A 13,310-nucleotide genomic window follows, 5' to 3' on the forward strand; every position below is an offset into this window, starting at 1 on the left:
TATTCACACAGCCAACAAACATATGAAAAAATGCTAATCATGACTGGTCATTAGAGAAATGCAAATCAAAACCATATTGAAATACCATCTCACACCAGTTAGAATGGCGTTCATTAAAAAACTGGAGACACATGCTGGAGAGGATGTGGAGAAATAAGAACACTTTTACACTATTGGTGGGAGTGTAAATTAGTTCAACCATTGTGGAAGACAGTGTGGCCATTCCTCAAGGATCTAGAAATAGAAATTCCATTTGACCTAGCAATCCCATTACTGGATATATACCCAAAGGATTATAAATTGTTCTATTATAAAGATACAGGCATATGTATGTTCATTTTGGCACTGTTTACAATAGTAAAGACTTGGAACCAACCCAAATGCTCATCAATTATAGACTGGATAAAGAAAATGTGGCACATATACACTGGAATACTATGCAGCCATAAAAAAGAATGAGTTCATGTCCTTTGCAGGGACATGGATGAAACTGAAAACCATCATTCTCAGCAAACTAACACAAGAAATGAAAACCAAACACCACACGTTCTCATTCATAAGTGGGTGTTGAACAATGACAACACATGGACACAGGGAGGGGAACATCACACACTGGGGCCTGTTTGGGGGTGGGAGGGCTAGGGGAGGGATGGCAGAGGGTCGGGGGACTGGGGAGGGATAATATTAGGAGAAATATCTAATGTAGGTGACAGGGGGATGGATGAAGCAATCCACCATGGCATGTGTATACCTATGTAAAAATCCTGCATGATCTGCACATGTACCCCAGAACTTAAAGTATAATAATAATAAAAAAAAGAAATCTAAAATGAATGAGATTTCTGGGTGTATTCTAAAATGCAATATGAGAGAAAATATACAAAATAAAATTGCATAAAGTTAATAAAATGTGGAAATGCAAATCTAGTAAATAAGTTACTTTTTAACCTGCAATATAAAGTCCTTTTGTTTCAACTGCTCAATATTACAACCGCAAAAGCTTTATTCTTAACTATAATATATATGAGCTATAAACCTGTCCCAATACTGTTTGCCTAATTACAGTAAATAGATATTTTCAGTTAAAAAGCAATTTAATGAATATTCATGAGGATAATAAATTTACATATATTAGCAGTTACTTAATAAAATAATATTTTATTGAGTGTATTTTTTTTTCAAGTTCAAGTGGATATTTTATGTTTGCATAGATTTCAATTTTTATACTTTATTAAAGGTTAATTTGTTATAAAAATAAGACATTGATTGATTTCAAAACCACATATATTGTGCAGATATAATTTTAATTACATAAGTATTACAGAGAAATACTTTTTTCCTAACAGATATTAAATTTTCAATAGTGTTCCCTTCCAAAAGTTATTTAATTCTGCCTCCACATATCTTATAAAAGATTAGTAAAATTCAAACTGCTATCTAATATTCCTTACCAATGTATAATTAAGCAAAATAGTAATAATAATTAAACTCTATTTATCAAGAGACAGTCAGACAAAAAGAGAAAGAATGAGAGAGAATTTAGGGCCATATATATAGTGACTAATAATTAGACCTCAAGTGAATTCTTCTAAAATGCTGTTGGTATAGAAATAAGGGTTTATTTATTAGTTTGTTTCTTAAGTACCCACCTTACCTATGAAATATCAATGCAGAAATGAAAGTAACTAACTATGCTAAATCACAAAGTCAGTTTGAGGATATTCTAAACTGAAATACATAAGAAAATAATGAACTAAAATGTCAACATCATAATCATTCCTGAAATACATCTAAACCTTAAAATATTGAGTTTTAACTTAAAACAAACAGAGCAGGGGTTCTACTATTTAGCAAATGACAAAACTTAGATTTTGACTCCATAAAAAAGTAACCACCCAGAAAATATAATCCAAGGAGAAAATATAATTCTTGATAAAACCTTTCCATAGGATTAAATTAAATGTCCCCTGACTTTTAATGTTTAGTATGTGTCAGGTACTGTGTTGAGTACTTATATGCATTATTTCAGTTAATTTTTACAACTTTATGATATGAACAATTACATGATATACACAATTTCGTGATACGGTTTTTGGGAACCATACATATCTCAATTTTGGACAAAAAAATAAAATTTGAATTAGAATAAACTATTCTATAAGTGTAATATAATTCTAGTTCTTAAAAAATATTATCTTCCTAATATTATATTATTCCATCACCTTAATACAAAAGTATATGCATAAAAGTAAACCCTAAAGGATGTAAAAATCTAAAGCATGCACTATCTTGTTATGACATTATTTATATTCCTCCTTAAGAGTCAAGTAGTATTTATTTTTAACATTAATTTCTTTATTTTTATCTATCTTATTCCACAAAAACAATTTGAAGACTCAATTTTTTTTTTTTAACTCAAAGATCAAATTATGCCACATGGTACCAACATAATCCTTAGTGCTGAATAACATAAAAGTGCAATCTTGGGAGACTAATACTTTTTCTTTAATGGATTTATCCAATAAGTATATTAGTATCTTCAGTTTAGTTTTGCATGTTTGAGTGAGCTGTCACAGTTCTCCATCATTAAATTCATGCCCTTTCTATCTATAACCTCATACAGATCTTAAGGGCTTCATACTAATTATAATATTTAACATTTATTAAGAATTTAGCATGAATGCATTTTCAGATTTAATCTTCACACGACCTTATGAATTGAGAGTATTTTTACCATCAGTGCAGAGATTTTGAAAACCAAAAAATAAAAAATAAGAAAAAGCTTGCATGACTTCAGTGGGGTTCAGTAATATTCTATGGTCACATAACTATCAAGTAGAAGAGCTTGAACTTGAGTTTGTCTCTCCCATTCTTGCATCCTGCAATGCTGTGTTTCACTATTTAAAATAAATTACAGGTTGAGAAGACAGTAATACAGAAGATTGGAAGGGCTGTGAAAGTATCAACAGGAGGGAAAATGGAAATTTTTTACCAGACACAGAGGAAGAGGGAAAAGCTAAAACGTGAAAGTATAGGTCAGTGTTACCACAAAGCACCAGAGCAGACATCTGTATTGATGAGTCCAAGTAATTATCACAAAGTTTAGACCAAAATATGTCTAGAGCTTACTGTTTCAAATTTTAGAGTACTATCTAACACAAAAATATTTCTGAAACATGGGTAGTTTTAGGGGACAAAATATATAGAAGGAATTAGCTACTGTTTCTTTCCCTTCCTCCCTTCTTTTCTCCATCTGTCCATCACTTTTTTCTCTCTCTCCCTTGCTATCTTGACTTGCTTAATTTATGTTATAACATTTAGTTAAGAAAAACAAAATGCTCAGCACCTTTATTTAATGTTAACTTTGTATAAATATATGGAGATTATGTATGCTAACCATATTACAATAAGAAATTTACAAAAATCAACCCTTCTGATACATGATGTCACTTGCTACGATGTCATAATTTTCAAATGGTCCAAAAAGTATAATTAAATTATCATATAGGCAAAGCACATGCATGACTTCTAAATTACGCAGTCTATTCATGACAGACTTTGAAGATATGTAGACAAACTTTCATTTGATTTGAAGCCATAGAAAATACTTTAAAAACAGGAATATAATTTGAAGCATTCAATTATTCTTGTTCTAAATTTACCTTTCAAAAGCTTGATTGATAAATTGCAGAATAATGACACAGTCTAAACTCTTGATCTTATAGCTCATGTTTGAAGTTGTATCTCAACAAAAAATACATTTTGTAGATATAGTAATATTTGGTTTAAGTCATTGAAAAAGTAATTTACTTCAGCCAGGGGAAAATGGAAAGCAGTCTGATTAGAAACTAGCAGCAGATTTAGCCTTCAAATACATTAAACTATTATTTTCCAATTTTGTATTCTAGCACTGACTATGTTTTCCATGACAAATGGAACAGCTTTGGAGTCTTAGAATCATAAAAGATGGAGGCTTTGTGTTTTTGTAATTATTTCTGATAATTAGGTAAGAAGTGCCTCATTAAATTATTCAGTGAACAAGTACATTCTCTTAAAGTACCAAGACAGTGTTTGCTTTTTATTTTTGTTCATAAAATGCCTTCAAAAATTGTCTTAATAAACAAAGAGGCAAGTTTGCCTTCCTATACAGTACATATGTAAAAACATCATTTAATGACACTGAATTGAAGATATTTTAAATATTCATAGAATGTCACTTAAAGAGATTTCTTCAGTTCATTCATACCGGGGAAAATTATGATGTATCAAAAGTTTCGGTAGAAAAGGTGTCTTTCTCTTCTTTCTCATCTTTTCGGCCCCACTGCCACATCAGACAAGGCCATATCAGTGCTCATACATACAGCTCATACACACACACACACACACACACACACACACACACACACATAAACACGAACATACACATACACGAGTATTTTATCTTTAAAAATATTGATTTCCTTTTTTGTGTCCATTATATTAGGCAGCACGTATCTTTAATACTAACTAATTAAATGCATCTATGGATTTTAATTTTGGGAAGGAAAAATAGAGTCCCATCATTTTCTACCATAAGAAAAGTAGATTAAATGTTGGTTTCTCTTAATTAGAATAAAGCAAACAATATTCTTTTGACTGCAATTATATGGATTGAACAAATGTTCTTAAGGGAAACAAAAAGGAGACTAGAATAAATGAAACTTCTAGTTCAGCAAATATCACAAGTATGCAAATCCTTCATGTAAAATAAGCTTTCAAAATGTAGTATTTATCAGCATTAACTTTAACTGCCTAAACTAGAGATTTCATATTGATCTTCCATTTGTCCATTCATTGACTATTGATTGTCAATTACCAATATCTATGGATATTTTCTCACTAAACCTCTAACTCAATGTTTTAAATTTAATTATTTTCTGGATTAAGTTGTGTTTGAAATTCAGAGTACGAAGTCTGCTTTTCTTTAAATACTGATACTCCTCTCTAATTTGCAAGAAGCAATTTACTTGAAAGTACAAACAATAACATCTCTCATTTTCTATCTCTCATTTTCCTCCAGACTGTTTCCAAAGGCATGTCTGTCTAATCATGCTTTACGGACTTGAACAGTGCTGAAGTTATACTCCGGCCCAATAAAGACAACAATGTAGACGTCAAATCACATATCTAAAAGCCATTTGCCTATAGTAGTTCCTATTTATATTAAAATATAAATCTTAGCTGATGAATACATAGAAAATGTTTCCTTTGTAGAAAACTACAAAATTATTTGGATTTCTGGACCTTTAAAATTCTCATCATAAAGATAAAAAACTGTGTAAGGATAATGAAAAAAATAGCTAATATTTATTAATAGATTACAGAAAGTACTAGATAGAGATGTATATTTCTGCATTTACAAAAGAAGCAATAGAGTTTTTAGATGTTTTGTGTAATTTCATTATGCACAAGTAGCATGATTAATCAAGACATATATTCATCATCTGTAATTTTACTGAAAACAAAATTGACTTCTATAGGACAGGAGGTTGACATGTACTGTGAATTTAGACAATAGCCCAACCTCCACATTTCAGAGGGATTTACTTGATTTCTAGTTGTCTTGTGGTACACAGTAACTTTTTTTGTTATTGCTTCTGGTAAAAATGGCCCTAAGTAAGAAGTCAAATGCTTTTATTGAATTTTATAAAATTAATTTCCATACTAGAGTGCTATTCCACGGTTTGGGAATTTGTCAGGGTCTCTGGGATCTGTTTTACTATGTGTCAGGTTGTCACTGAGAGAAAACTGGGTATGTTGTGACAAAATGATACTTTGTCTGAAAGTTTAAATAATTAAAGCACTCTCCCATAAAATAAACTGTTATAAATACATAGCTAAAATGAATCTAAAGCCTTTTCTCTAAGGCTTCAGCTTAAGGAACTAGCACAGCTGGTTCTGGAGAACTTGGTTGATTCTTTTTCTGCAGCAAGATGTGGATTTCACAGCATATTTCTGAAAGCCATTTGCAGTTCATAGTTCCTACCCTGAAACGTGGGGATTTTCTCATTAATCTCTTCCTAGAGATTAAATTAACACATGCATTCTTAGTATTTATGATCTAACTAATGAGATCTCCTCCTCCTTGACTGCAGATTATTTTTCTCCTCATTTCAGGAGATAATCTAATAATTTAATATCATAATTATGGTTCCCCTTTGCCCTTCCTAGCTCAGATGTAGAGATTCCCTCCCAAATTCATTTTTAAACTATAATTTAGTAACTACTGCACAGCCAAAATAAAATGAACTTCTCTTTGCTCATTTAGCTGCATGTTCCCTGACCAAATGCTCATTTAGAATCATGACTAACTCTTATGATTCATAAAGAAGTTGTTGGTCTTCTAACTTTTTAACCAAACTGAATTACACTTTGCCTCATTTCTGAATTTTAGCTCCAGAACATATTTGATGGACGGCTGAAGCAAATTTGGCTGTAGTCATGCTGTATAACTATGTTTAATACATGCTTCCTTTCTCTTACTATGTGAATGTATATTAACAGATACAGCAGCAATGAGTTCCCCCAAATCTCCAGGACAATCCACAGAAAACAGAAGAGATGGCTAGAATGGAAGTTAAAAGGTTGCAGAGAGGACAACCTGCCTCCTCTTTCTAGAAGACAATGCCAAGTTTGTGGCAAGGCTCTGTCTCAAGGGGCTTTCTGCATAGAAATTTTTGTTAAGTTTATTTAGTAGGCCTAGAAGGAAAATTATCAGGGAAAATGATGTCAAGATCTTTATAATTGTGCCCTATTCTAGGAAATCCACTAACTCACAGCTTTGTAGATACGGCCAAAGGGTTTCATAATGGAAATGTTATCTGCAGCCAATACAAAGAAACTTGTTTATCCATCATATACTGGTGAAGATTTTGAGTATTTTGAGTGTTTGACCTCTGAGCACAGTTAGAATTTGTTTGTTTGTTTTTATAGAATCTCATTCTATCTCCCAGGCTGGAGTGCAGTGGCACAATCTTGGCTCACTGCAACCTCTGCCTCCTGGATTCAAGCAATGTTCGTGCCTCAGCCTCCCTAGTGGCTGGAATTATAGGTGAGCACCATCACACCCAGCTAATTTTTTGTATTTTGGGTAGAGACAGGGTTTTCCATGTTGGTCAGGCTGGTCTTGAACTCCTGCGCTCACATGATCCAAGAGTGTTGGCATTACAGGTGTGAGCCACCATGACAGGTTGGGTTAAAAAAAAATTTAATTGCTGTATTTTAACCTGAATTTTCAAAAGCTTGTTTCTGTTTACAAAATATACACACAACAATTATAGAATATTTAGAAATACAAAAAAATAAAGGAAATAAAATTATCCATAATTCTATCTAACCAGTTATATAATTGGCCCGTACCACACATATTTTGTCACTGGTAGGCTGAACAAGCAAGATTCATGTAATGTACCAAAAGCAGTAGAACTTTGTTTCCCATTACCCTTTTAAAAATATCCATAGAGGTTCATTATTCCTGGAACACCTACATAAAAAGTTGGACTGTCCTACTATTCCTGACTACTGATAATACTAAGTCCTGTAATCAATTTGAGTTAGCAGTCTTAAATAAGTAATTAGGTTTCCTAGTCTCATCAGGATCAAAATTCTACTCTTCATTTAAAATTTTATATTCTTACCCCTCCACCAGTTCAGGTGTGCTTTTGGGGAAGGGATGTGGTCTGTTATTTCCTTCCCCATGTATTAATGATATTCTCACCTATCTGGTGTTGGAGAAGGCTTAGAAATTAGAGGTTCAATGGGTAGGATTCTTCTTATGTTACTGTGCCTGTCCTACGGGAGCTTCACACCTTCTGGGGCTCACAGATGTTTAAAGCTGCCTTTGGATCTCCTGGGCATTTGTGAGTTAACTGAAGCAGTACCTACTGCAATGTACTTGATCTAGACAAACGCAACTTTAATCTAGCAGGTCAATGTCTAATGAGTCACCATTACAAGTGGCAATTTTAGTACAGGCATGAAGGCAGAGCACACTGGTTGTATATCACATGTGCTTATGTCTGACTCATGGGAAATGTATGTATACTTTTCTGCTGTCTACTTAAAGGATGCAGGCCAGTCCCAACACAGATTTTTTTTTTGCATTTATTTATTAAGTGCTTAGCAAACCCATCTTTAGGTTTCTCAGATAAAATCAGACACCAGTCTACCATGTCCCCCACACTACAGGGGATATACATTAAGCCCTCCATGTAGTTTCATTGAAGCTCCAGTCACCAGGCCTGCAGTTGAACTTATCATAAATCTCTCCAAAATTCCTCTTCATAAAATCTTTCCACAATCTCCAAACCTTTTCTACCTCAGATATGAGTCATAGGTTTAATAGTCTAACCTGTTTTTAATTATTTCCTTTAAAATATTGATGCTTAGTAGCTAACTTTGAAATAGTTACTCTTCTTTATCATGGAATCCTAGCTAAAAGTTCTAATTTAAATTCTTAATTATCTATTGATGTATTCTAGCTCCCTCGACTCCACCCCCCACACACAAGTATACGTACACATTCAAGACTTGGGATCTGAAATCAGACTGCCTGGGTTGACAGCCTGATTGTTTCATTTCACTAGCTCTTTGTCTCTGAGCTAGTGACTTACTCTTTTTGTGTCTTACTTCATTTATAAACTGAAGACAATAACAGTCCCTACCTCAACAATATAAATATTTTGAAGATTAATACATTTTTAAAATACTTAGAAAATTATCTAGCACATCATTAATAATGTTACCTTCATAGGCAATAATAAAATCATTAGTATTGTAATTATTATAAATGCTCTCTTTATCACTTTTTTGATTTATGAGGATTTTTACATGTCATTAAATATTCTCCTTTACATTGAATTGTGATACCATATTCAGCTGTATAAACGCAGTATGATTTTTAATGCTACACTGGACATATATATCATTTCTAATATTTTGTCACATCATGGTCACTATGTTATCACCTTTGTGTGCCCCTCCCCACCCCAACTTTAGAATACATTGATTGAACAGGAATTTCTGGGTCAAAATATGATCATTTTAAGGCATTTAATACATATTAAAATTATCCAGCAAAAATTTAGTATCACTGTATATTCTATTTTCAAGAGTATCTTAAAATTCTGGCCTGTCTAATCTACTATTAAATATTGATTTAAGAATGAGAGTATCATAGGAAGATAATAATAAAAAAAAGACATAGGATGTTCTCTTGTTTCCTAATAGAGTGTGTCAAGAGATTCCTGGAAATGATTTGGACCTGGGAATTAGCAAAGCTCATTTAAGGTTGAATGAGGAGAAATCCAATATATCTTCAGAACCAGAGAGCTCTGCTGACATAACTACACTAATTTTTTTTTAATAGAAAAAGGAAATGAAGTGAGAATGAGCAGTAGTGCTTATCTATTGTGGTGGTTTATCATCAGAAACTTAGATTGAACTGCTTTAATTATGTAAATGTATCTTGTGGATGAGTGTTAATAAACTTCTATTCAAATAAAATAAATCAAAATTCTGCTTCTCTTGGCATATATTTTCATTAAAATCCTGAGCACAGTAACTATATAGTTGACAAAATAATCACTAAAAGGTGTAAATCATCTAAATACTTGTCTAACATAGAGAACATGATAATTAGTCCATTTTGGTAATAGATTAGAAGTTTCACATGTGTCATAAGATAAGAATGTTGTGGTTTTCATTTTCACCATTCCAGATAGATACCATTATGAAGACTATGTCAATTTTATTGAGGTCCCACGAACTCAATATTACCTGACTTCAGGTATTTTCTCTCTAAAGAAATAAGGGCATAAATATATTTTTCTTAAATATCTTAATTTAAAATGTTCTAATGTGGAAAACCATCTTTCTGTGATACTCTCTGCCTCTATCTCTTTCTTTTTCTTCCTTTCTCTCTCTCTCTCACACACACACGCACACACGCACAAACTCTCTCTCTCTTTCTCTCCCTCTCTCCATGCCCACAAAGGCATATAATTCCATCAAAACAAGTCAAAATATTCACCCACCCACTGAATAATAGCCATTAGACAAACCTTATAAAGCAGCGGCAATTTTCCTAATTTCAGGAGTGCGATCCGATTTGTTACATTTTTCATTTTCCTAATCCTTTTTAAATCATCTGCCATTCCATAACTCACATCGATGACTTCAGCCTGAAAGAGGAGAAGAAAACAAAGAAAAATAATGTATTGGGGGAAGAATTATAGCCAATTGTCCATCTAGCATAACAAAATTATTCATAATAATTTGTAATGTTCAATATGGAATTAATTCTATCTCCTACCCTGTCCCAATTACCATAAACATGACCTTTCTATTTCAATCAAGGTACAACAATTCTTCTGGGCACTTGAGAAAACGTGTGAGTCATTTTTGCTTTGCCCTCTCTTGTCTAAAAATTTACAAACACATTTCATTCTTCTAACAGACTACATTTGGAATATTCTACATTCATGTTTCTGGAATATGAGCCATTTTATGAAACACTGGAAGATTAATTTCCTTAAGGTTCAACAGCAATTATATAATTTGCAGGCTTGAAAGAAAATTCAAAAGTTTTCTATTGCTATTTAAATGAAATGCAATGTCCTCATTTGCATGGTCATCATGAACAGCTGCTCATGATGACCACGATTTAAGACTGTGCAATAGCCAGCTTTGAATGAACAATCCTTGAGCTGTGCAGAATACAACCTGTACAACCACATGTGCCAGTCTAGCAACCCAGGACTTTAGAATACAGCCCCAAATTATCATCTTTGTCACATTTCCCACTATTCACCTAGAGTTATCTTATATTCGACCTCACTGTTACTCATTTTTAAAAGTCCTCTTGTGTTAATGCAAAAACAAATCTCATGCCTTTCTGGAGATTCCAATAAAAACCTTCTCATGCAGTGAATCCTTTCCTTCTCCTTGAGAAGTACTGAACTACAGATTCATATATTCCTACGGACCAAAGATGATTGCTTTTAGCTTTACTTTCTGTAATATCTATTTATTGTTAAAGCAATAGTTGTTATGCTTTCCAGTGATTATATTATAATGTAAATCTGCTATTTCAAATTATAGCATATATCCACAGAGAGGCTGATTAAAAAAAGTTAGTCCTGGTAAATAATGGAAAAATAAAGATGGAGAATCCAGATCTGGAACTTTCCATCCTTCTCAATTGAAACTAATGCACTTCAACAAGTTTTATACATAGTATTTCCATAAAAGATTCATCTGAAGAAAGAGTATTGCTTCTATAGAAACATATGAATACCACCAAATGACTGGCAAATCTGTTAGAGAAAACATTTCTGATGTGAAATATTTCCTTAGCCATCACATTCATCTGTATCTGTAAAAAGTCTACAAATACACTTAAGTCCATTTCAAATGTTATCTACTTGATGAATTTTATTTCTCTGTTGCCCAAATATGGCCTCGCTCTACTTTGGCTACCAGAGTAATCTGTTTCTGTCTCTGTTAAGGCCCTCACTAGACACATCTGCCAGTTTCAGTTTCCAATACAGGGAAATTCCTTGGTGAAGAGCCCATTACATACTCATGCTCCCCCAGGTGTCCAGCATATGCTACAGAGTCAGTAGCTCTTGAATCAAAATGATTACAGCTCATACACTATCTCTGAAAAGTTAAGCTGTACTTTCAAATGGATTTGCCAGGGTAATGTAATTGTTAAAAACACTTATGTCAGAATGATTTTTCATTTTAATTTTATTCATATTAAAACATGATTAAATCAGTGCCTTTAATATAATTTTTTTAGTTTGCTAATACCATTACCATATAAATAACTGTTGATATATGATTTTAAAAGTCTGATTAAGTAAATGATCACATAATATTAATGATTACATTTTAAAAGTGAGAAAAACTTATATTTTCCATTTCATTTCTAAGCTACCTACTAATTATTTGTGATTCAGTGACAGTGCCTTATAATAAGGCTATTACTCAATTGGTTATGTAAATGAAAATCTTTTTTACATGTAGTAGAGGTTAAGAAAAACCTTACTTGTTTGAGAAGATATAAATCAGTGTGTGTATACAGGCATACGTCAGAGATATTGCAAGTTCAGTTCCAGACTACCACAATAAAGCAAATATTGCAATAAGGTGAGTCACACAAATGTTTGGGTTTTCCAATACATGTAATACTTATGTTCACACTATATTGTAGTCTATTAAGTGTGCAATAGCATTATGTCTAAAACAAAATATCCTACCTTAATTTAAAAATATTGATCTGAGTTTTCAGTACATTTTTTTTTCTTTTTGCTAGAGAAAGATTTTGCTCATGTTGGTGGCTGTTAACTGATCAGGGTCACGGTTGCTGAAGGTCAGTGTAGCTTTGATAATTTTTTTGAAATAAGACAACAGTGAAGTTTGCCACACCGACTGACTCTTCCGTTCATAAAATATCTCTCATGACATGCTGTTTGATAGCATTTTACCCAAAGTAGAACTCCCTTAAAATTGGAGTCAATCTTCTGGAACCCTACTGCTGCTTTAATGGACTAAGTTTATGTACTATTCTAAATCCTTTGTTGCCATTTCAACAATGTTCCTGGGAGTTGGAAAGACAGAGTCTAGGAGCAGATTCCACCTCAAGAAACCACTTTCTTTGTTCATCCATAAGAAATAACTCCTCATCCATTCAAGTTTCATCATGACATTACAATTTAGTCACATCTTCAGGTTCAACTTCAGATTCCAGTTTTCTTGCTATTTTTACCACCTCTGCAGTTAACTCCTTAAAATCTTGAACCCCCCAAACTCAGCCATGAGAGTTGAAATCAATTTCTTTCAAACTCCTGTTAGTGCTGATATTTTGACCTCCTCTCATGAATCACAAATGTTCCAAATAGCATCTAAAATGGTGGATCCTTTCCAGAATGTTTTCAATATACTTTCTCAGATTTATCAGAGGAATCACTATCTAGGGCAGCTACAATCTTACAATTGTATTTCTTAAATAATAAGACTTGAATGTTGAAATTAGTCCATGTTTTAAGGGTTACAGGATGTATGTTGTGTTAATAGTCTTGAAAACAACATTAATCTCCTGTACATCACCATCGGCGGTCTTAGGTGACCAGGTACATTGTCAAAGAACAATAATATTTTGAAAGAAATCTTGTTTTCTGAGCAGTAGGTCTCAATGGTGCGGTTGAATATTTTTATTGAGTAATCCACGTGTAAACATATTTACTGTTATCCAGTCTTTGTTGTTC

General features: G+C 32.8%; 1 protein-coding gene across 8 annotated transcripts in view; it reads right to left on the minus strand.

The window, feature by feature from the left end:
* Nucleotides 1–13,310, minus strand: part of NAALADL2 (N-acetylated alpha-linked acidic dipeptidase like 2) — a 1,216,540-nt gene that overhangs the window by 540,951 nt on the left and 662,279 nt on the right. For all 8 annotated transcript variants that reach the window (XM_064378623.1, XM_064378621.1, XM_064378622.1 and 5 more), the window contains one exon: nt 10,101–10,220. In XM_064378623.1, the coding sequence (XP_064234693.1) occupies nt 10,101–10,220 (120 nt within the window). The remainder of the gene's footprint in view (nt 1–10,100; nt 10,221–13,310) is intronic.

Source organism: Aotus nancymaae, unplaced genomic scaffold (genome assembly GCF_030222135.1).
Source record: "Aotus nancymaae isolate 86718 unplaced genomic scaffold, 86718_ANA_hifiasm-v0.15.2.pri h1tg000019l, whole genome shotgun sequence".
Lineage (NCBI taxonomy): Eukaryota > Metazoa > Chordata > Mammalia > Primates > Aotidae > Aotus > Aotus nancymaae.